This window comes from Danio aesculapii, chromosome 23, assembly GCF_903798145.1.
Source record: "Danio aesculapii chromosome 23, fDanAes4.1, whole genome shotgun sequence".
Taxonomy (NCBI): domain Eukaryota; kingdom Metazoa; phylum Chordata; class Actinopteri; order Cypriniformes; family Danionidae; genus Danio; species Danio aesculapii.
In genome coordinates, this window is record NC_079457.1 from 1387953 (window position 1) to 1412221 (window position 24269).

General features: G+C 38.8%; 1 protein-coding gene across 1 annotated transcript in view; it reads left to right on the plus strand.

Moving 5' to 3' along the window:
* Positions 1–5956: 5956 nt before the first annotated feature.
* Positions 5957–24269, plus strand: part of sh3gl2b (SH3 domain containing GRB2 like 2b, endophilin A1) — a 23166-nt gene continuing 4853 nt past the window's right edge. The window contains exons 1-6 of the mRNA XM_056449314.1: positions 5957–6200; positions 19013–19081; positions 22382–22454; positions 22915–23058; positions 23262–23395; positions 23588–23746. Coding sequence (XP_056305289.1) covers positions 6156–6200; positions 19013–19081; positions 22382–22454; positions 22915–23058; positions 23262–23395; positions 23588–23746 — 624 coding nt within the window. The 5' untranslated portion in view covers positions 5957–6155. The remainder of the gene's footprint in view (positions 6201–19012; positions 19082–22381; positions 22455–22914; positions 23059–23261; positions 23396–23587; positions 23747–24269) is intronic.

Genomic DNA, 24269 nt, shown 5'->3' on the forward strand with positions numbered 1-24269 from the left:
ATCTCCATATCAGACTGTAACTGTAGATGTCATCGCCATATCAGACTGTAACTGTAGAGGTCATCACCATATCAGACTGTGACTGTAGAGGTCATCACCATATCAGACTGTGACTGTAGAGGTCATCACCATATCAGACTGTGACTGTAGATGTTATCTCCATATCAGACTGTAACTGTAGATGTCATCGCCATATCAGACTGTGACTGTAGATGTTATCTTCATATCAGACTGTGACTGTAGAGGTCATCACCATATCAGACTGTGACTGTAGATGTCATCACCATATCAGACTGTGACTATAGATGTCATCGCCATATCAGACTGTGACTGTAGATGTTATCTCCATATCAGACTGTAACTGTAGATGTCATCGCCATATCAAACTGTGACTGTAGATGTCATCACCATATCAGACTGTAACTGTAGATGTCATCGCCATATCAGACTGTGACTGTAGAGGTCATCACCATATCAGACTGAAACTGTAGATGTCATCGCCATATCAGACTGTGACTGTAAAGGTCATCACCATATCAGACTGTGACTGTGACTTTGGATGTCATCACCATATCAGACTGTGACTGTAGATGTCATCGCCATATCAGACTGTGACTGTAGATGTCATCACCATATCAGATTGTGATTGTAGAGGTCATCACCATATCAGATTGTGACTGTAGATGTCATCGCCATATCAGACTGTGACTGTAGATGTCATCACCATATCAGATTGTGACTGTAGATGTCATCGCCATATCAGACTGTAACTGTAGATGTCATCGCCATATCAGACTGTGACTGTAGATGTCATCGCCATATCAGACTGTGACTGTAGATGTCATCGCCATATCAGACTGTGACTGTAGAGGTCATCACCATATCAGACTGTGACTGTGACTTTGGATGTCATCACCATATCAGACTGTGACTGTAGATGTCATCGCCATATCAGACTGTGACTGTAGATGTCATCACCATATCAGATTGTGATTGTAGAGGTCATCACCATATCAGATTGTGACTGTAGAGGTCATCTCCATATCAGACTGTGACTGTAGAGGTCATCACCATATCAGATTGTGATTGTGGATGTCATCGCTATATCAGATATATTTGTCGCGTTGCTCAACATGCCCACCTGGTTGCTAACGGTCACTCGCTAGCGTAGACGGAGGTTGCCAGAAGTCGCTCACTCTCCATTGAACTAAACGGACGCTTGTCGCTCAGCTGCTGCGAGTCGCTCGTCGTGTGAATAAAGCTTCATTGTCATAGATACCTTTGACTAGAGTTCTTCACCATGGCAACATGTAGCGGTCATCACGTCAGTGACCATAATGACCTGTGACTGTAGCCCAAAATACTCATTAATCGTCATCTGAAGTCTTTATAGTTTACCACAATCTTTCAGTCATCAGGTTTTACCCATCTGACAATATGCTTTTCATTATTTCAAATAGAATCGGAGTTTGATCAATTATTTACTGACACATTAGTTCAGAATAAGTGTGTTTTCATTTTAAATAGATAATAATAAATATTTTAAATAAACTGATCCGTTACATCAAATGATGAACATTAATTCACGTTAATAATTTTGACGAATTATTGTCCCTAATGTATTATAAACAGACATTTTATTTGCATATAATATGCTTTCTATGTATATAAAATCCATTTTGTAATGTAAACACCAAAATGGGACGTCTTGTCTTTTTTCCTGGCCTTACAGTTAGTGGTTTATCGCTGCACAATGTTATTATAGTCTTATTTTTGTGTTAAAACAAAATGTAAAAATTAACATGCTTTTGTCTAGTTAGTTAGCATCTCCTTTGCCTCCTTGTAAATGTTAACCAGTTGCCAAATACCTGTTTAATGCAATGCTGTTCTAATGCACAAACTGGTTAATGTGAAGTAATCAAAGCTATACAGTAATAATGTGTAATAATTGGAGATAAACGTGGACACAAAGCTACAGTTCTCAGATATCAGTGCTTTGTATTATTACCTTATTATGTGTTTTATGTTCCAATAATCATTCCAACGCAAAATAAACTATAGCCATATAACAGTTTTAAAGTCTGCATGAAATCAAAATGTAAGTTTATTTTTATAGGTCTTAAAATGAGCAATCTGTACAAGTTAATCCACTGAAAATAAAACCGCTTGCTTTGTTAATCTTTAATCAAAGTCTGAGTTTCTGCTCCTGCTCTGGAGCAGCGGTTCTTCTCTGATGATGCCAGTGATAGATGAAATAGGCATAGCCACGCCCCTCCAACCGTTAATTTGCTGTGAGTGAAAGATGACAAGAGGAACTCAAAAAATGAACCCCGCCCCCTACTCAATATTCAGTTGCAGTTGGAAATAGCTCATCGTGTTGGAATAAAAGTCTGCTGCAAATTTAGGTTGACACAGCTTTAAAGAAAATAAAACATATTGAGTAGGGGCGGGGCTTTCTTTTCGAGCATCATTCTCTCGTAGCAAACTAACTGTAAGTGGGGCGTGGCTAAGAATATTGTGGGTGGAGCATCAAACTGACATCAGAGAAGGAGCCAAGCAGAACACATATGCCCAGAGCGAAGATTAACACAACAACAAAACTAAATAAATTAAGGTGGCACGGTGGCTCATTGGTTAGCACTGTGGCCTCACAGCAAAAGGTCACTGGTTCGAGTCTCGGTTGGGGCAGTTGGTTTTTCTGTGTGGAGTTTGCATGTTCTCCCATTATTGTCGTGGGGGAAACCATTCTCCGATTATAACACTAGCAAACACATGCGCTATAGGGGAATTGATGAACTAAAGTGCCCGTAGTGTATGTGTGTGAATGAGTGTGTATGGGTGTTTCCCAGTACTGGGCTGGGAAAACTTATCGCTTAGTAAAACTTATGCTGGAATAGTTGGCGGTTCATTCCGCTGTGGCAACCTCTGAAACAGAGACTTAGCCGAAGGACAATGAATGAATGAATGAAGCAAAAAGTGGACTAACTTGCACAGATGAATTATTCACATCAGAATAACAATGCACACTAGCAAAATAAACAGTGTCAATTTAGATTTCACACAGACTTTATACTATAGCAGGAGTTCAGAATTACACAATAATCAGGTTCTCCACTGGTGACCATTCAAAAATAATAAGTGTATGGCAAACACATCAATACTTCTCATACAATCTCATTTTCATTCAGTCTAAGAATGTGTGAGATATTATTCTGCTTTAAAATAGCATGACTATATCGTAAAAGTGCCGTTTATTCAGCAGATTTTATTTTCAGCATCATTACTCCAGTATTCAGGGTCACATGATCAGTATATAATATAATTTAATCAAGGAAAAGCACCTGATGTTATGACTTTGGTTATGATTAGGACTGTATTCTGAGAGGCGCTCTGTGTCACGTCTATATGTCTGATTACTCCTCAGTAAGCTGGCTGTGGGATATTTTTGATACTTGATTGTTTTTTCTCTCTGCATGATAACTTTTTCTGACAGTTTGCACAGGTTTCAGAGTTCTGGGATGAGAGTAGAAGTGAAACTGATGGATGTTCTGTCGACGTGAGGAAAATAAATACAGAGAATTCAGAAAAACGTGAGTATTACATGATCTGAGCGGCGCTGTTAGATTCGCTTGTACTCTTATATCTATTATAAAGGCTCAAATATACTAACAGTCATACATTTATTGATTATTAAACTGTATCTGTTATGCAAAAATCACTTTGATAAGTGGTTTTATGTCAGCAGTGTGTGAATATCTCCAGCCTCTAATGGTCAACAGGAATTTACCTGTGTTTGTTATAATCAGACTTGATGACTGAAACACTTTGATTGACATTCTCCCTTTGTACGTGTCATCAGAGGGGGAAAGCCCCGCCCACTAGTGCTCATCTCTCCCTCATTAGCATAAACAGCAGCCCTGAGTGAGAAGCAGCCGTCTGTCCATTAGCCGTTAGAGTGTTTGAGCTGCTGAAGATAATGTCAGCATAGACTAAGAGGATTATAGATGTGGAGTTTTAGATGAACAGCGACAGGAGCGACAAAGACTGACAGAAGCACACACTCACACTGAAGCACACATGCACACCTGACCAGCACTGACAACACACACACTGCTGCTTCACATCTGTCACTATGGTGTTTGTAGCTCCGCCCTCTTCTGAAGTGAGCACAATCTCATTTGCATTTAAAGCGACAGTCACCAAAACACCACAATTAGGATCAAAGCCTGAAAGAGTCAGTTTCAGAGAGAGAGAGAGAGAGCATCATGTTATTTTCTGTTCAAACTGAAACACACACACACACTCTAGAGACAGCAGAGACGCATTTGACACCCTGTAGAAAGGGGCAGAATAGGTCTCCTTTAACTGTTCTGGTGTTTTCTGAAGTGTGCAGTAGGTCACCAGCAGGTGGCGCCCGCGCCCACTTCATCTGAGGATGATAAAACAGCTCTGATTCACATCGTTCACCACTGAAACTCGTCTGCAGACCTTTTAAATATGCACTGTAATGCTGATTTTAGAAATGTAGCAAGCTCTTTCATTCAATCATTCATTTTCCTTCGGCTTAGTCCCTTTATTAATCTGGGGTCCCCACAGCGGAATGAACCACCAACATATCCAGCACATGTTTTACGCAGTGGATGCCCTTCCAGCTGCAACCCTACTGAGAAACCCCCATACACTCTTATTCACACATAGTGCATGTCTTTGGACTTGTGGGGGAAACCGGAGCACCCGGAGGAAACCCACGCCAACGCAGGGAGAACATGCAAACTCCACACAGAAACACCAACTGACCCAGCTGAGGCTCGAACCAGAGACCTTCTTGCTGTGATGTGATTATACTTACCCACTGTGCCACCGTGTACCAAGATGTATCATGTTTTTATTGATGCCTAAATTAAAGGTAACTCCAATTCTACAATGTTAAAGGGACAGTTCACCCAAAAACTCAAAACTCTGTCATCTTTTACTGTTCCAAACCAGTTTGACTTCACAAAACACACAAAAGAAGATATTTTGAAAAATGCTGGAAACCTGTAACTATTGACTTCCATAATATTTGTTTTCCTACTATTGAAGTAACAGGTTTTCAGCTTTCTTTAAAGTATCTTCTTCAGCGCTCAGCAGAAGAAACTCATAAAGGTTTGGAACCATTTAAGGGTGAGTACATTCTCATTTTTGAGTGAACTACCCCTTTAATATCTTAGCCCCATTATCATACATTTTAAAAATATTTGGGAAAGTTTTTTTAACTCAACATTTCAGGATTTTACCTCAGTATTTCAAAGCATAACAGTTTTAATAACTAATTACTAATGTTTTACTATTTATTATACAAGATACTAGTATTTCCCAGTGATGGATTGCGGCTGGAAGGGCATCCACTGCGTAAAACATGTGCTGGATAAGTTGGCGGTTCATTCCACTGTGGTGACCCCTGATTAATAAAGGGACTAAGCTGAAAAGTAAATGAATGAATGAATGAAGATACTAGTATTCGGCTTAAATTGCAATTTTAAGGCTTGACTTAAATAGGTTAATTAGGCAGATCAGTGGACAACAGTGCTTTGTAGACAATCTAACAATATATACAGTATTTTTAAGGGTGGGCTAGAAATTTTGAACTTAAAAATATTTTTAAAACTGTAAAATACTGATATTATTTCAGCCAAACTAATAGAAAAAAAATTATGATTTATTTAAATATTTGTAAAGGAATAAAAATTTCACAGGAGGGCGAATAATTTTGACTTTATTGTAACTGTAATTACATTTTAATTAATTAAAATGTAATTACACCTAACACTATCAGTAATACATTAGAAAAAGCATGCCAGCTTGTGCCCTGGTGAATGAGCAGCTGCTGTCCGCGGTGCTGAAGCCCTCCAGAACCCTCCACACGTGATTTTTCTGGAGATTTTCTGCTCTCGGATTCCTCCAAACTAAACTGAATTACTGTTATTATTTCAGATCTGATGCTTTGATCTCCATCCGCGCGCGCTCAGGGCGGGTCGCGTGACGTCACGCGCGCGCGTTCATCCGACCAGACACTCGGCGAGTCCGCGCGACCCTCACGGATATTTTTCACCCCGAAAACCTCAACAAGACGACCACTTAAAGATCAACCGAGGGAATAAAGCAGAAGCGGAGACATGTCAGTGGCAGGGTTGAAAAAGCAGTTCCATAAAGCGACTCAGGTAAGGCTGAATCCATCCCTCATTCACTCGCGGTCATGATGACACGACGCGCTCGGTCCATCAGTCAGAACACCGTCTGTTTGAGTCAGGGTTAAATCATTCGAGATGCTTCAGTAACCGACGGTATAATCTCCGGTTTGTGTGCTTGTTTGTGAATGTATGAAATGAAAACAGCGCGAGACCAGACGCCGTCACGTGATGCCAAATATTCACGCGCGTTATGTAATCGGCCGCGCGCTTTGATGCTCACCTGAGGAGAAAGCGGTTTATGTTGTTTTGTTTTATTGTCTTAATCTGTTATCAGTTATTATTACAATAAACAGATTCTTCTTAATTATTATAACGATCAGATCACGTTATTGAAATTGTATGAAACATATAGATATCACCTTTTTGAAAAATACACGATATACTCACCGGCCAGTTTATTAGGTACACCTTACTAGTACCGGGTCGGACCCTCTTTTGCCTTCAGAACTGCTTTAATCCTTCATGGCAGAGATTCAGCAAGGTACTGGAAATATTCCTCAGAGATTTTGCTCCATATTGACATGATAGCATCACACAGTTGCTGCAGATTTGTCGGCTGCACATCCATGATGCCAATCTCCCGTTCCACCACATCCCAAAGGTGCTCTATTGAATTGAGCTCTGGTGACTGTGGAGGCCATTTGAGTACAGTGAAAACATAGCCTACATTTCATCATAATCAACAAAGCATCTTCATATCTGTGTAAACTCAAAAATAACCATTGATTTTAACCAGTTTGCAATATATATTATATTTTAAAAATATTTTTCACAGCCCAATTCCACATGTTTCAATCATCTCTTCAAGTAATTTTATATTTTACCCTTACATATTATATGTTCTTTACAATATTTGTGCATTTTCTTTAAATTATCATAACCCCAAACTATGTAGTACAGCCACTGATTCGTTGCCTTGTACTTGTACATGTGTGATGACAATAAATTGAATCTAATCTAAAAAAAATATTCACAATACATTCATCATGTTGTCCTTCTTATATACTGTCCACCCCAGTGGTTCCCAACAGGGGGTCCCGGCCCACAAGGGGGCCTCAGCAAGTTCTGTGGGGGGTCGTGTCATATTTAAATATTTTTAGCAGTGGTCAGTTAGAAGAATGATCATGTTTCCTTAGTTCATTTTATCCCCTGGCTGACCCAAAACCGGACAAATTTGTAATTCGTCCTCCACAAATAAAGAGTCTTACTGATTCGCCTTCAGCTGCTAATAGTAATGACCCAAGCATACTGGACCCAGGTGAGGAAGCTTTAAACAATTCAGGTCACAGCGCTAGCAATACTGGAAACACCAAGATAGTTACCTGAACTATAGTTTTATTTCATTATCTCAAAGCAGAGTCCCTGACCCAGCCACAGTGCATTATCTGCGCCAAAGTTCTGACTGAATGTATGAGGCCGTCCAAACTAATAAGACATTTGCAGACGACTCGTCCTCAATACCGCAAGGTGCACCCAATACAAATAACCTACTGATGTTTTGCTTTTATATTTTACATTAGCTTATTAGTTGTGCATAAACATATCTAGATATAGTAATAAGCAAACCGTCTGTTTTTTTTTTGACATACCTACTGCGAAATTATATGAGCGATAATATTAAATGAGGAGGGGGCATTACAATATTTTCCAGGGGAAAAGGGGGTCTCAGGCAAGAAAATGTTGGGAACCACTGGTTCACCCTATGCACATACACCTGAACTGATTTTGACTATAATGTTATCACGTTCATCTTTTGTAAAGGTGCTTTTGGAATGATAATTATTGTGTGAAACACTTTAAATATGAATTATTATTACATGATTCATTATTTTAGTGGAAAACAGTTCATAACCTCAGTAGTGGCATGTTTTGCTAAAGTTTTTAGTTAATTTAGTTTCATAATATGAAATATCAAGTAAATTATAAAGTAAACAAAGTAAATATAACTAAAATATAACTCAAAATGTACATTTTTAATTTATTTTTGTGTTTATCTGTGCTTTGTAAGTAAATAAATGAAATAAAAATAGAAATGAATGACCTAAAATAGTCATTAATTTAAATTAAAATCTGGAATGTGTGAAAAACCTGTAGATACTTGAAATTTAGCTCATAAAATCACTAGCGAAAAACACAATTTTTGGCTTTTATTGATCGTTAGCTCCAGTAATCGTTGTTAAATAAGTGGTCTCTTAGTAATGATAATGTCATGGTGGCTCAGTGGTTAGCACTGTGGCCTCACAGCAAGAAGGTCACTGGTTCGAGTCCGGGCTGGACCAGTTGGCCTTTCTGTGTGGAGTTTGCATGTTCTCCCCGTGTTGGCGTGGGTTTCCTCTGGGTGCTCCGGTTTCCAGTCCAAACACATGCGCTATAGGGGAATTGATGAACTAAATTGGCCCTAAATGTATGAGTGAATGAGTGTGTATGGGTGTTTCCCAGTACTGGAAGCTGGAAGGGCATCCACTGCGTAAAACATATACCGAATAAGTTGGTGGTTCATTCCACTGTGGTCATTCCACTGTGGTGACCCCTGATTAATAAAGGGACTAAGCCGGAAAGAAAATGAATGAATGAATGAATAATAAATCCTTGTATAAAGTAGCTCGTCCTGCATTATATGAACGCCTCTCCCGCACCGAAAATAGAAATGTGAATCAATACTCTGTCCTTACTACGCTCACACACACACACACATGCGCACACACAAATCAATACAAGCGATGTCTCATCATCCACTGATATATATATGTGTGTGTGTGTGTGTGTGCGTGTTCAGTTAGTTCAGTCTTCACTGGTCATTAAAGTTGCATTAGGTAATAAATGTTGAATGTTGTTGAGTTCATCAGATAAACGAAGAGAGAAAGAAACAGAACTGACGGATATAAAAGAGCAGAGAGAGTTCAGATGAAGCGTTTGATGCTGAGAGATCAGTGTGTGTGAAACTGGATGCTTGAACACATCACGTGTGTCTAGAGTCACACACACAGTCTCTGCTGGTGTGTGTGTGTGTGTGTGTGTGTGTTGACAAGATTGCATAAAGTCACAAATGTTGATGATCAAATAATTTTGGTATGCTTTATTTTATCATTTAACATAATTATGGCTCGGTGATTAATCAAAATGGTTGTTCAGAACCTATAATTCTTCTACTCTTAATCTTTCCAGATCGATTTCTTTTTTTTTTCGATTACTTTCCCTACTGTGTGTGGAGTCATGTGACCCCGCTCTTATAAACCTTTAAGACGGCATGTTTTCCATTACATTAAAATTATTATTAATTTTATTCATTTTCTTTTCAGCTTAGTCCCTTTATTAATCAGGGGTCACCACAGCGGAATGAACCGCTAACTTATCCAGCATATGTTTTACACAGCGGATGCCCTTCCAGCTGCAACCACAGCCACACTGGGAAACACCCATACACACTCCCATTCACACACACACTCATACACTGCGGCCAATTTAGTTCACCAATTCCCCTATAGCGCATGTGTGGAAGCACTGGAAGCCGGAGCACCCGGAGGAAACCCAGCCGAGGCTCAAACCAGAGACCTTCTTGCTTTGAGGCCACAGTGCTAACCACTGAGCCACCGTGCAGCCCCTATTAAAGTTATTTACATTAAAATATTTGTTAACAGAAGATGCAAGAAATGCACTTTCTAATATTCAGATATTTCAAATACTATTTACAGGATATACAAGAGTCATTTTATTATATAAATATAATAAAAGTATATAAGATATACTGCTGATTTTCTACTTTTAATATGAAAAACATTGAAAATAATATATTTTTTTCCAAAAGTGAAAGTTATTTATTTATTTATGAGAAAAAAGTGACTGTTCGTTTTAGGGCAATGTGTGTTTTAATTTCAGTTGTTCATCATTGATGTTCAATAAACAATCATAGATAGTAGATAGTGTGTGTGTTTCCTTCAATTATTTTAATATCAAGCAATGCACCCTTCATTCGGAAATCTCTCACTTGTAATGTGAGTATTTTTACTGTACAAAACTTGTTGAACTATGAGGGCAATAAAATAAATAAGTAAAATAATCATTCATTAACTGTAATTGAGTCAAAATGTTCAATTAATCGAGATTCAATTAAACATTTAATTAAAGAGCTATGAAATGATTAGATCTCAGATCATTGTTTAGTGTCTATTAGTGTAGTTTAGTGTCCAGTAGGCGTGTAATAATCAGCATAATGTACATCCAGCCGGTGTGTATTCAGAATATACCCTTCAGCCTTGCACAACAGCTGCTGATAAACCTGTCAGGCTCTATTCTGTGATAACCAGCAGCTGGATGTACATTACTGCTTACTTATGAATCTGCAGCAAGTTGTATTTGTGCGAGTGAGAGCAGATGGAGTCTTCAGAAGTGTGTAGAGATGAGACAAACTCCATATAAAAACAGCTCAGGAGAGACGAAGAGATGAATAATTGATGCTCAGACTCGACCTGCTGCACTGCACCGCACATCTTTAATTTACACACTCCGTACACACACACACGCACACACACACGCAGGTTTGTTTGTTTTTTGATCTGTGGGGACATTTCATAGGTTTGCACTGTTTTTATTCTGGGCTCCACAATATTGGAAGATCTGACTTTGTGATATTTAGTTATTCTGCTGTATAAATTTCTCCCGATCACTTGAACAGCTCTATTTTGGAAAGAATTCATTACTTTAGATTGATTCTGATGATTTTGCAGTGGAGTGGATCTGTGTAAAATATAATAATCCAATTAAAAGCTTAGCTAAACACAATAAAGCACTGGTAAAAGTGAAATATGCAATGCTTTTATGGTTTTCTGTGATGTCGAACAGCATCCAGCTACAGAAATTCAATATTTAAGTATGAAATATCACTTATGTCTCACTTTAAAAAAAAAAAAATCTATAATTTGTTACAGACAAAATTATAAATCACCCTCGATTACAGTTTTGACTTGGTTTAAAATGAAAAATGTATTTTGATATTTTAATTAAAATATTTATATTTAAAAAAATGGACTTAAAGTTAAAATATTGTTTTTATAGACTGTGATTAATTAATTGAATTAGTTTGGTTTGACTAAAATCCAAGTAAAGCTGTACTTTGGTCTAAACCAGTGTTTCCCAACCCTGTTCCTGAAGGCACACCAACAGTACACATTTTCAATATCTCCCTATTCAAACACACCTGAATCAAATCATCAGGACATTAGAAGAGACTTGAAAACCTGAAATCAATGGTTCAGATAAGGGAGACATGCAAAAGATGTACTGTTGGTGTGCCTTCGGGAACAGGGTTGGGAAACACTGGTCTAAACTATAATAAATACATATACCCCGGATAACAAACATGGTTTAAGGCTAGTCAAGATTAAATTGCATGTTTGAGGTGTCTCAACTCAAAATAACTCACGGTGAGATGTCTTAATATAAGTCAGTGTTTTTTTTTTATCTCCAGGTGCACACCAGTAATATATCTAAGGCCATTTTTATAAATGTGGCTTAAATAGCCTAAATTAACTAAAGCCTAGTCCTGGATTAATCTAAGCCCTGTTTGTGAAATTGGGCCATAATGTTAGGCTGTGCTATTATTTAATTCATTCATTCATTTTCTCTTCGGCTTAGTTCCTTTATTAATCTGGGGTCAACACAATGGAAAGAACCGCCAACTTATTCAGCACAGCGGATGCCCTTCCAGCAGCAACCCATCACTGGGAAACATCCATACACACTTATTCTCACACACACACACCACGGCCGACTTAACTCACCCAATTCACCTGTACCACCTGTTTTTGGACTTGTGGGGGAAACCGGAGCACCCGGAGGAAACCCACACGAACACGGAGAGAACATGCAAACTCCACACAGAAACACCAACTGATCCAGCTGAGGCTCGAACCAGCGACCTTTTTGCTGCAAGGCAATTGTGCTACCCACTGCACCACCGTGCTGCCCTGTTCTATTAATGGTTATTTTATTTTGGTCACATGACATGAAAACTGCTGCTTTAAAGTAAAAATGAAATAAAATAAAATAACTTTAAATTAAATTCCAGCTAGTTGCAAAGGAAATACACTCACCGACCATTTTATTAGGTACACCTGTCCAACTGCTCGTTAATGCAAATGTCTAATCAGCCAATCACATGTAAGCAACTCAATGCATTTAGGCATGTAGACATGATCAGGACGATCTGCTGCAGGTCAAAGTGAGCATCAGAATGGGGAAGAAAGGGGATTTAAGAGACTTTGAACGTGGCATGGTTGTTGGTGCCAGACGGGCTGCTCTGAGTATTTCAGAAACTGCTGATCTACTGAGATTATCACGCACAACCATCTCTAGGGTTTACAGAGAATGATAGAGAGGAAATATCCAGTGAGCGGCAGTTCTGTGGGCGCAAATGCCTTGTTGATGCCAGAGATCAGAGGAGAATGGCCAGACTGGTTCCAGCTGATAGAAAGGCAACAGTAACTCAAATAAGCACTCGTTACAACCGAGGTCTGCAGAAGAGCATCTCTGAACACACAACACGTCCAAAGTTGAGGCGGATGGGCTACAGCAGCAGAAGACCACACCGGGTGCCGCTCCTGTCAGCTAAGAACAGGAAACTGAGGCTACAATTCACACAGGCTCACCAAAACTGGACAATAGAAGATTGGAGAAATGTTGCCTGGTCTGATGAGTCTCCATTTCTGCTGACACATTCAGATGCTCGGCTCAGAATTTGGCCTCAACAACATGAAAGCATGGATCCATCCTGCCTTGTATCAGCGGTTCAGGCTGCTGGTGGTGGTGTAATGGTGTGGGGGAGATTTTCTTGGCACACTTTGGGTTCATTAGTACCAATTGAGCATGGTGTCAACACCACAGCCTACCTGAGTATTGTTGCTGACCATGTCCATCCCTTTATGAGCACAGTGTCTCCATCTTCTGATGGCTACTTCCAGCAGGATAACGCACCATGTCATAAAGCGTGAATCATCTCAGACTGGTTTCTTGAACATGACAATGAGTTCACTGTAATCAAATGGCCTCCACAGTCACCAGAGCTCAATCCAATAGAGCACCTTTGGGATGTGGTGGAACAGGAGATTCACATCATGGATGTGCAGCCGACAAATCTGCAGCAACTGTGTGATGCTATCATGTCAATATGGAGCAAAATCTCTGAGGAATATTTCCAGTAGCTTGTTGAATCTCTGCCATGAAGGATTAAAGCAGTTCTGAAGGCAAAAGAGGGTCCGACCCGGTACTAGTAAGGAGTACCTGCTCCTTATTCAATTTAGTGGAATGATGCAATAAAATAACTAATATAAAAAGTAATAAAAATCTTATAGACATTCTTAAAAATACCAAAACTCAACCAAACCCTGAAGCAAACATAGTGAAATTGTATTTTTTGTTTTTATTTACAGTTGACCTTTATTTCACCCTAGTTCACACAGTCACCTTTAATTGCATTTTGTTAATTTTGCATTTTGTTAATATTGTCTAAATCTGTTGTGCTTTCCTTATTTACATTATTATTTGTTTTTATTTATATTGAACTTTTTTTTGAAGTTTTTAAATTAAACATTAACTTTAGGTTAATTGTCAAGGCAAATTAATAAATATACAAACAATCATATTTTTATGCATTATTATGCTGTTGTATAACTATTATATAATAGTTATTGACATAAAATGATCTTAAAATGACAATAAAGCCACTTAATGCAATAATTTCTGTGATCGCACAACAAAAACAATTTATCTTGACAGGCCTATGTGTAATACCTATAACAACACACACACACACACACACACACACACAGAGAGTTTGAGATGAAGGAATGGACAGACAGCGCTCTTATATAACATTGATCTAGTTTGATCTAGATGGAGCTGTGTTTATATCTCACTCGCTCAGAAACACTCCTGACTCAAGAACCGCCCATTTACACAGGACGTGAGCGTTTGATTGACAAGTGCTGATCACATGACTGACATGACGCAGGAGTGTGTGTGTAATTTCAGGTTAATTCAATAATTAAGTAAAACTAAAACATGAATAAAAATATTGACTAAATTAAGATTAAATATAAACTTTACATTTAAAATTAGTATAAAGTTATCTCTTTGTATTTATTTACCATTGACCTTTATTTCTACTACTACTGGAATATTTCTATTTTAATATATATATTCTCTTTTCATTGTAAATGATGTTTTGTGCTGTTGGTTTGTTTTTTTTCTTACATTTTTAATAGTTCAATTGCATTTAGTTAATTATGTCTTAATAATGTTATTGTGCTTTCCTCATTTACATCATTATATTTTAATTTATTTTTGTTTAGGTTAATTGGCAAGACAAATTATTAAGCACACACACACACACAGACACACTTATGTATATTTAATTTTCTACTTGATCGTAATTTTTTTAGTTAGTTTATCAATAATGTATTTAATATTTCCCAGAAATCAGTTTTTGACAGCACTATGAATGTGTCATATTGATCGCTCCTCTGAATATTGGCCTGATAATTCCTGCAAGTATTGATTATTACTGTTAAAGTGTGTGTTTTTCTCCAGCTGATGCACAGATTGATGCAGGGCTGCCGATAGAGGTGGGGAATGAAGTTAGGACTATTCTAAGGGCCCATACATTTAGGGGGCCCCCAGAGACATTATCAACTCACTCCAATACTGAATCAGGATGCTTAAAAGTTTTGATTCAGCATTTGTTTTTACTGCCGTCACACTCGTGTCCACATGACCACGGCCCACATGAACGCGCATCGGCGGATCTGTGTGAACAGCTGCAGTTGTTCAAATCTCCATTTGTTGACAGACAGTTTTGGCTGCTTATCAGAATTATGGGAATTATCAGCCTGACAATATTTATTTGGATCAACATTTCAGTCTTCAGCCTCACCCAGAATATAAAAATACACATAAACACATTGAGATCATTTACTTTAATCATTACAACTGGAATGTGAAGAGACTTTCAACCAGCACAACAACACATGTTTCTGAAGATGATCACCTACTGTGCCTTTAATTAAAATAAAAGTTAAAAATAAATATAACTTAAAATATAATCATGTAAATAAGTGTAACACGTGGAGTGAAAGAGACAACGTTAGGATCCATGTGCAGGTTTATTCGGTAGTCAGGCAAGCAAGGGTCAACACAGGTGCAAACAGATGAATAAAGGCAAATCCAAAAATCATAGTCACTATAACAGGCGAGGGGTCGGAAGGCAGGCAGTGAACAGGGACAAACAGACAAACTTGGCAAGAGTCAAAACAAGGAGAAACAAGACTAAGGAAAACGCGTTGAATAGTCACTTTACAGGTAAACAAGACTCAGCAATAGCCGCATTTCCACTATCAGGCCAGTGCGAGCCAGGGCTTTAATCGGGCCAGGCCAGGCCAATAGCCCGAGAGGTTGAGAAATGAGGCCGAAATCATGTCGCGTTTCCACTGTCGGGCTAGTTGCTTGCAGCGCGTCACGCAAACACCGCCCCCAGAACATCCCCCGAATCAAACGTCACACAACCCGTCACACAACCCGCCCACTTCAGCGGGAACAAAAAACTCAAATTACAACCACAAACACAACCTGGCATCACTACGAGAGCTGGAAGATGGAGGACACCGAAGCGATTGCTTTTTTACTGTTTGTGGTCTGTTGGTGTAAGGCCAGACAGCGATCCCTGGATAAGGACATTCGAGTTCGGCGGCATTTACTTCCAACACAGATTTTGGCTGCAAGGCGAGTGAGTTGATCAAGCGCGATAGCAAAACAAATGTAAGGGAAGAAAGCATCTTGTCTCCTCTTTACCTGACAGGAAAACTCCGCCTTTGTACGTAACCCCGCCCCGAAGCCCCAGTTGGCCCTCCTTGGCCCAAGGTACTCGGCGGGCCGAAAAAGGCCGGACGCTGGCCCCAAGGAAGCCCCGCTTTGGCCCGATTACGCCCCGGAAGTGATAGTGGAAACGCGACTGGCCTTGACTCGCCCTGGCTCGCTCGCTTTAGGTGCGATAGTGGAAACGCGGCTAATGTGAATGACTGCGTGTGCTGCTTAAGTAGTGTGGAAATCAGTCCAGATGCAGCATCAGCTGTGGGGGTCCAATCAGTGGAGACTTGGAGCAGGTGTGTGTGTGTGTGTGGCTTGACTGAATATGTAGCTCATAAGATGTAGTCCATGTGAAAGTGAGTGTTTACCAGCGACCTCTGGCGGTTAGACATCACTGGTAATCATGACAATAAGGAAAGCACAATAACATTATTTAGACATTATTAACAAAACACAATTAAACTATTAAAAATGTACAAGTTCAGCGTTTGATATTAATACGTTAAGCATTAACTAAGAAATTAACATCAGCTGAGATTAAGAAAAAAGCATTTGTAGTTGTCATTGTGAGTTTAGTTCAATTAACTAACGCTAACAAACTCTTGTTGTACAGAGTTAATGGCTTGTAAATATTCAATGTATTTTCGGTCAGTATCTCATGTCATACACCAGACTACCATGTTAAAATGTTCATGTTTTAAAATAAGAAAATAAGCTGCTGTGATGAACAACACTAACACATCTGTCTGAATATTCATAAAAGACACTCTTAACAGGTCAAACAAATGCTTATTCACTGTATTTTGAAAATAACAGTGTCATGCTGTTCATTGTATTAATTATAATATATTGTATTATTGAATATCAGCACATTACAGTACAGTATACCTAATCCAGATGATGTAAGAGTGACAGGCGGATGCGGCTCTACATCTCTATTTTCTACCTAATGGTATCATCAGGTCACTGTTGCTATGGAAACTGGCTCTCTCTCTCTCTCTCTCTCTCTCTCTCTCACACACACACACACACCCAGCATCACTTTCACAGTCATCACATGAGCCAAGATGAAAAACACACACACACACAGCAGCTCATAGTAGAGTTTCAATCACAGAGCTTTCTGTCACATTCATCATCTTCTGCTCGTCTGCACAGAAACACACAGCAGACAGCCCATAATTAGCAGCTCCAGATTCAGTGTGTAATAGTGAGTCACCCACGCGCTGAAACAAGTCAGAATTTACACCTTATTTATGTCTTGTTTCCCTTTTCAGATGTCTAAACCTTTCTTGAAATGAGACTTAAAAAATAGGAAAAATATTTCACAAAATGAAGCAGAAGGGAAAAATTACTGTAGCAAGTTAGTGTTTTTGAGCTATACTATAGTAAAGTACTCGAATTAATCTGCTGTATTGATTCTACAGTTGCTATGGTAACACAACAACAACTACAGTGATTACTGTGGCAGTGATTCTATAGTTACTATGGTAACACCGACTATAGTCGTTCATCTGTTGTGGTGATTCTACAGTTGCTATGGTAACACAACAACAACTACAGTAATTACTGTTGTGGTGATTCTATAGTTGCTATGGTAATACAACAACAACTACAGTAATTACTGTTGCTGTGAATCTGTAGTCACTATGGTAACAACAACTATAGCAATTAATCTCTTGTGATTCTAAAGTTGCTATGGTAGCACAGTAACTACAGTAATTACTATGGCAGCGGTTCTATAGTTACTATGGAAACACAAATATAGTAATTAATCTGCTGTGGTGATTCTATAGTTACTATGGTAACACAACAACTACAGTAATTCATCTTGTGTTTTTTCTAAAATTGCTATGGTAACCCAACAACTACAGTAATTACAATTGCAGTGATTCCACAGTTGCTATGGTAACGCAACAACTACAGTAATTACAATTGCAGTGATTCCACAGTTGCTATGATAATGCAACAACTACAGTAATTACAATTGCAGTGATTCTACAGTTGCTAGAGTAATGCAACCACTATAGTAATTGATTTGTTGTAGTGATTCTATAATTGCTATGGTAACACAACAACTATAGTAATTGATTTGTTGTAGTGATTCTATAATTGCTATGGTAACACAACAACTATAGTAATTAATTTGTTGCAATGGTTATATAGTTACTATGGTTAAACAATGGCTACAATTGCAGTGATATCACAGTTGCTATGGTAACGCAACAACTAAAGTAATTACAATTGCAGTGATTCTACAGTTGCTAGAGTAATGCAACCACTATAGTAATTGATTTGTTGTAGTGATTCTATAATTGCTATGGTAACACAACAACTATAGTAATTGATTTGTTGTAGTGATTCTATAATTGCTATGGTAACACAACAACTATAGTAATTAATTTGTTGCAATGATTCTATAGTTACTATGGTTAAACAATGGCTACAATTGCAGTGATTCCACAGTTGCTATGGTAAACACAGTAATTACAATTGCAGTGATTCTACAGGTGCTATGGTAACACAGTAATTACAATTGCAGTGATTCTACAGTTGCTATGGTAACGCAGCAACTATAGTAATTAGTTTGTTGTGATGATTCTATAGTTGCTATGGTAAAACAATGGCTATAGTAATTTGTTGCGACGATTCTATAGTTGCTATGGTAAAACAATGGCTATAGTAATTTGTTGCGACGATTCTATAGTTGCTATGGTAAAACAATGGCTATATTAATTAATTTGTTGCGATGATTCTATAGTTGCTATGGTAACATGACAACAATAGTAATTAGTCTGTTGTGATGAATCTAAAATTGCTATGATAACACAACAGCTACTGTAATTTGTTGTGGTGATTCTACAGTTGCTATGGTAACACAACAACTACAAATAATTATCAAATTGTTTGTGTTTTCTCTCTTGCAGAAAGTCAGTGAGAAGGTCGGAGGAGCTGAAGGAACAAAACTGGACGATGATTTCAAAGAAATGGAAAAGGTACTTTTATACAAACACACACACACACACACACACACACACATGCTTATACACACTGTAGTAAGCATGTATTACTGTACAGATGTCTAAAATCCTTGAATTAAGATGCATGTGAGTAAAAGATGAAAATGGGTTTGGAATTATCCCAACACTGCTAGTGTCATAAAGCTTTCACTTCTGCTGTTCAGTCTGATTATTTTTCTAAGCAATGAATATCATCTGTTCTTGATCATGATTTAAAGACGAAAGACTCTATAATGTGTCCAAATGCTGCTTTCTGGTATATTTAGAGTAATAATTTGATTACATATTAAAAGACTCTATCTGAGAATCACAATTTGGTCCCAATAAACTCAGTAATTGTCAGCTGAAATATATATATATATATAAATTAAGAAAATATCAGTTTGCAGCATGACAAACTTTTGTAGCGGTATTTGGCTACTAAAGTGGGTTGGGCGCCAGGGGTTAGAAAAAAAACCCACTACAGTTACTCAAATAATTCACTTGAATAAAAAAAAAAAATTGAGCTTCAACAAATGCATGGTTTAATCAGGTAAACCAAATCAAATATTCAATCAAACAAACAAAACAATATATTAAACAAAACAACAAGCTTTAACTTCAACACATTTTAGTTTAACTCATGAGAATAAACCAAACATCTTAAATTTCCAGGCCCAGGCACAATACCTATTAACTACCTTTTTACAAAGACAATCAACGGGTGATGAATCAACAAACCATAAAGATATAAAAATAAACCATTTCTAAATATACAAAAATCAATATTAAATCAAATTTACCCACAAACTAAAAATAATATTTCAAGACCAAACTCATCACACATTAACGAACTTATAGAACTCAATTATACACTTTTTAACTGAATGCACTCTTGAAATGTCTCTCAGTTTGTATACGCTAAAGTAGATTTTTCATATGTGCACGCTGAAGCAATTGTGAACTCGATGCACTCTTGAAATGTCTCTCAGTTTGTATACACTAAAGTAGATTTTCCAATTGTGCACGTTGAAGCAATTGTGAACTCGATGCACTCTTGAAATGTCTCAGTTTGTATACACTAAAGTAGATTTTCCAATTGTGCACGTTGAAGCAATTGTGAACTCGATGCACTCTTGAAATGTCTCTCAGTTTGTATACGCTAAAGTAGATTTTTCATATGTGCACGTTGAAGCAATTGTGAACTCGATGCACTCTTGAAATGTCTCTCAGTTTGTATACGCTAAAGTAGATTTTTCATATGTGCACGTTGAAGCAATTGTGAACTCGATGCACTCTTGAAATGTCTCTGTTTGTATACGCTAAAGTAGATTTTTCATTTGTGCACGCTGAAGCAATTGTGAACTCGATGCACTCTTGAAATGTCTCAGTTTGTATACACTAAAGTAGATTTTCCAATTGTGCACGTTGAAGCAATTGTGAACTCGATGCACTCTTGAAATGTCTCTCAGTTTGTATACGCTAAAGTAGATTTTTCATATGTGCACGTTGAAGCAATTGTGAACTCGATGCACTCTTGAATTGTCTCTCTGTTTGTATACGCTAAAGTAGATTTTTCATATGTGCACGCTGAAACAATTGTGAACTCGATGCACTCTTGAAATGTCTCTCAGTTTGTATACGCTAAAGTAGATTTTTCATTTGTGCACGCTGAAGCAATTGTGAACTCGATGCACTCTTGAAATGTCTCAGTTTGTATACGCTAAAGTAGATTTTCCAATTGTGCACGTTGAAGCAATTGTGAACTCGATGCACTCTTGAATTGTCTCTCTGTTTGTATACGCTAAAGTAGATTTTTCATTTGTGCTGGCTGAAACAATTGTGAACTCTATACACTCTGAAAAAATCTCTCTACTATATACTCAATCTTTTAGACATACCTAGATACACATTTACAAATTAGCAAAACATCATAATCAAACAAGAGAAAAAAACATTTCCTTACCCGATCACCCGTTGATGCTATTGGGCCCAGACATACTGCAACAAACAAATCGCGATCACAACAGTGATCAAACATTCAAACAAAAAGAGAAAAACGGAAAACCCAAAACAATTAGGCAGCTCGAGCGCCAAAAATAAAAATAAACACGCTCCTCACTCCACAAACAAACCTGAACGCATGATACGTTCACCACGCATCGTAAACAAAACCTCCACCAAAAAATAATAAACTCTCCCTTTCATAAATGTCGCTGCACTAACGTCCGCATCAAAACACAAGCATACAATCGCACTTTTAATGTCGCGCCTAACTTCAAGGAACTCTGCCACTCCCTCGGAATAAGACCAACTAGTACGAAAACTCATATTATTTTACAAAAAACGGACAAGTAAATCCCTACGCAGCGCGCTCTTACAAACACACAGTCAGCATTACCCCGTGACCCGGAATCACCTGTATGCTGACTGCGTGACCAGGATTGAATGAGAGAGAGCTCGAAAGAGCCAACCAAGGCGCTCTAAATAGCATTGAATCAGCTGACAGCTGTCATCCAATCACACAATCGCTCATACCATAATAAGGAAAAACCTAAATGACAACCGTCACACTTTTTTTAATGGCAAAAAATCAATGGAAGGGAAGAATATAACTATATATTTATTAGGGATGTAACGATTCACCGTGAGTCGGTTGAAAATCGATTCAAATATGTGACGATTCAAACCGGTAGAAATGTTGAATGAATCGCGAGACATGTTTTGAACAGAGGGGGCGCTGTGCTTCCAGGCGCAAACTGGCTTTACCTGCACATCAGCAGCAAGTAAGAAGTGGGGTGGCAGAGTAAAATGACAGCGGTGAGGTGCGCCAGACAAAACACAAACTGTGTGCAAATACTGCAAAAAGACGTTTACTTACACTAACAGAACTAGTGTTTCTGTGTGGAGTTTGCATGTTCTCCCCGTGTTGGCGTGTGTTTCCTCCTGGTGCTCCGGATCCCCCACAGTCCAAACACATGCGCTATAGGGGAACTGATGAGCTAAATTGGCCGTAGTGTAAGAGTGTGTGTGTGTGTGAATGAGTGTGTATGGGTGTTTCCCAGTACTGGGTTGCAGCTGGAAGGGCATCCGCTGTGTAAAACATATGCTGGAATAGTTGGCGGTTCATTCCGCTGTAGCGACCCCTGATGGATAAAGGGACTAAGCCAAAAGAAAATGAATGAATATGTACATGTGTGTGTGTGTGTGTGTGTGTTTATTGTAGTCACTCTAGACAAATGCAGTCACTAAACTGAGTTTTACACCTGATATTGTGTGTGTGTGTGTGTGTTGCAGAAAGTGGACACAACGAGTAGAGCAGTGCTGGACATCATGACCAAAACCACAGAATACCTGCAGCCCAACCCTGGTGTGTGTGTGTGTGTGTGTGTGTGTGTGTGCGTGTGTATGTGTGTGTGTGTGTGAGTGAGTGTGTGTGCGTGTGTGTGTGTGTGTGTGTGTGTGTGTGTGTGTGTGTTTTGAGAGAGTATGTGTAGATAAGTGTTTGTGTGTGGGGGTTCATTTTGTGTAAGTATATGTGTGTGTGAGAGGAAGTATACAAGAGTGTGCAAGAGTGTGTATGTTTTTAGTTTTTAATGTGAGTGTATATGTGTGTCAGTTTCATTGTGTGCGTGGTTGTGTGTTTTGTGAGTGTGTGTGTGTGTGTGTGTGTGTGTGTGTTTTTTTCATGTGAATCCATGTGTGAGTGTATATGTGTGTGTGTGTGGATCAGTGGCTCTTCTAAATGTGTGTTCTTTAATATGGTGTGTGTGTATAACTCTGCCGATCAGTGTCTCTTGAACGTGTGTGTGTGTGTGTGTGTGTTTCAGCGTCGCGGGCTCGTCTCAGCATGATCAACACCATGTCTAAGATCCGCGGGCAGGATAAGGGTCCCGGTTACCCGCAGGCCGAGACCGTGCTGGCGGACGCAATGCTGAAGTTCGGCCGTGAGCTCGGAGAGGAGTCCAGCTTTGGTAACACACACACACACACACACACCTATGTTTAACATCTGTTTGAGCGTGTGTGTGTGTGTCTGCACACTCATTTGTTTGTGTGTGTGCACTTATCTGTGTGTCCATATGTATTGGTGTGTGCTCATTTGTGTGTTTGTGCTTTCATCTCTGTGTATGTGTGCATGTGTGTGATCATCTTTGTGTGTGTGTGTGTGTGTCAGGTCTGGCTCTGCTGGACGCTGGTGAGTCGATGCGTGAGCTGGGTGAGGTGAAAGACTCTCTGGACATCACCGTGAAGCAGAACTTCATCGACCCACTGCAGAACCTGCACGACAAAGACCTCAAGGAGATACAGGTGTGCTTTCTGAACTGCTGATCACACACACACACACACACACACACACACACACACACACACGCACACACACGCACACACGCGCACACACACACACACACACACACACACACTCACATTAGTATACAAAAACACACACACATACACTGACTCTCTCACACACACACTCATGACTCTGTGTTGGTCCCGCAGCATCACCTGAAGAAGATGGAGGGTCGACGTCTGGACTTCGACTATAAGAAGAAGCGTCAGGGGAAAGTGACGGACGACGAGATCAAGCAGGCGCTGGAGAAGTTTGACGAATCCAAAGAAATCGCGGAGCAGAGCATGTTTAACCTGCTGGAGAACGACGTACGTACTGTTCACACTTTAATCTGCTTTACTCCATTATGACACTCCTCCTGGAAAAGACTTCAGCCGTGATAGTTTCCATTTCCACCATCATAATGTTCTGCAGTGAAATCCTGTTTTGGAGATAAAAAACAGCTGATGAAACGCAGACAGTCATGAAAATGGCCTCTCCAGTGTCCAGATCTGAATATTATAGAGGCTGCATAAGATCAGCTGGACAGAAAAACAAAGATTAGACACTCTAAAGCTAAAGAAGAGTTCTGGAAAGTGCTGAAAGACGCCTGATATTATTACACAGCACATTATTTCAGAAAATGTCAGGACAGTTAAAACAAAGGAAGCCACAATAAACAAACACTCACCAGCCACTTTATTAGGTACACCTGTCCAACTGCTCGTTAATGCAATTTTATTTATTTATTTGGTCCCTCTTTATATTAAGTGTCCTTAACTAATATGTATGTACACAGAAATTAATAATTTGTTACGATGTACTTACTGTGTAAATACATGTATTTACTGT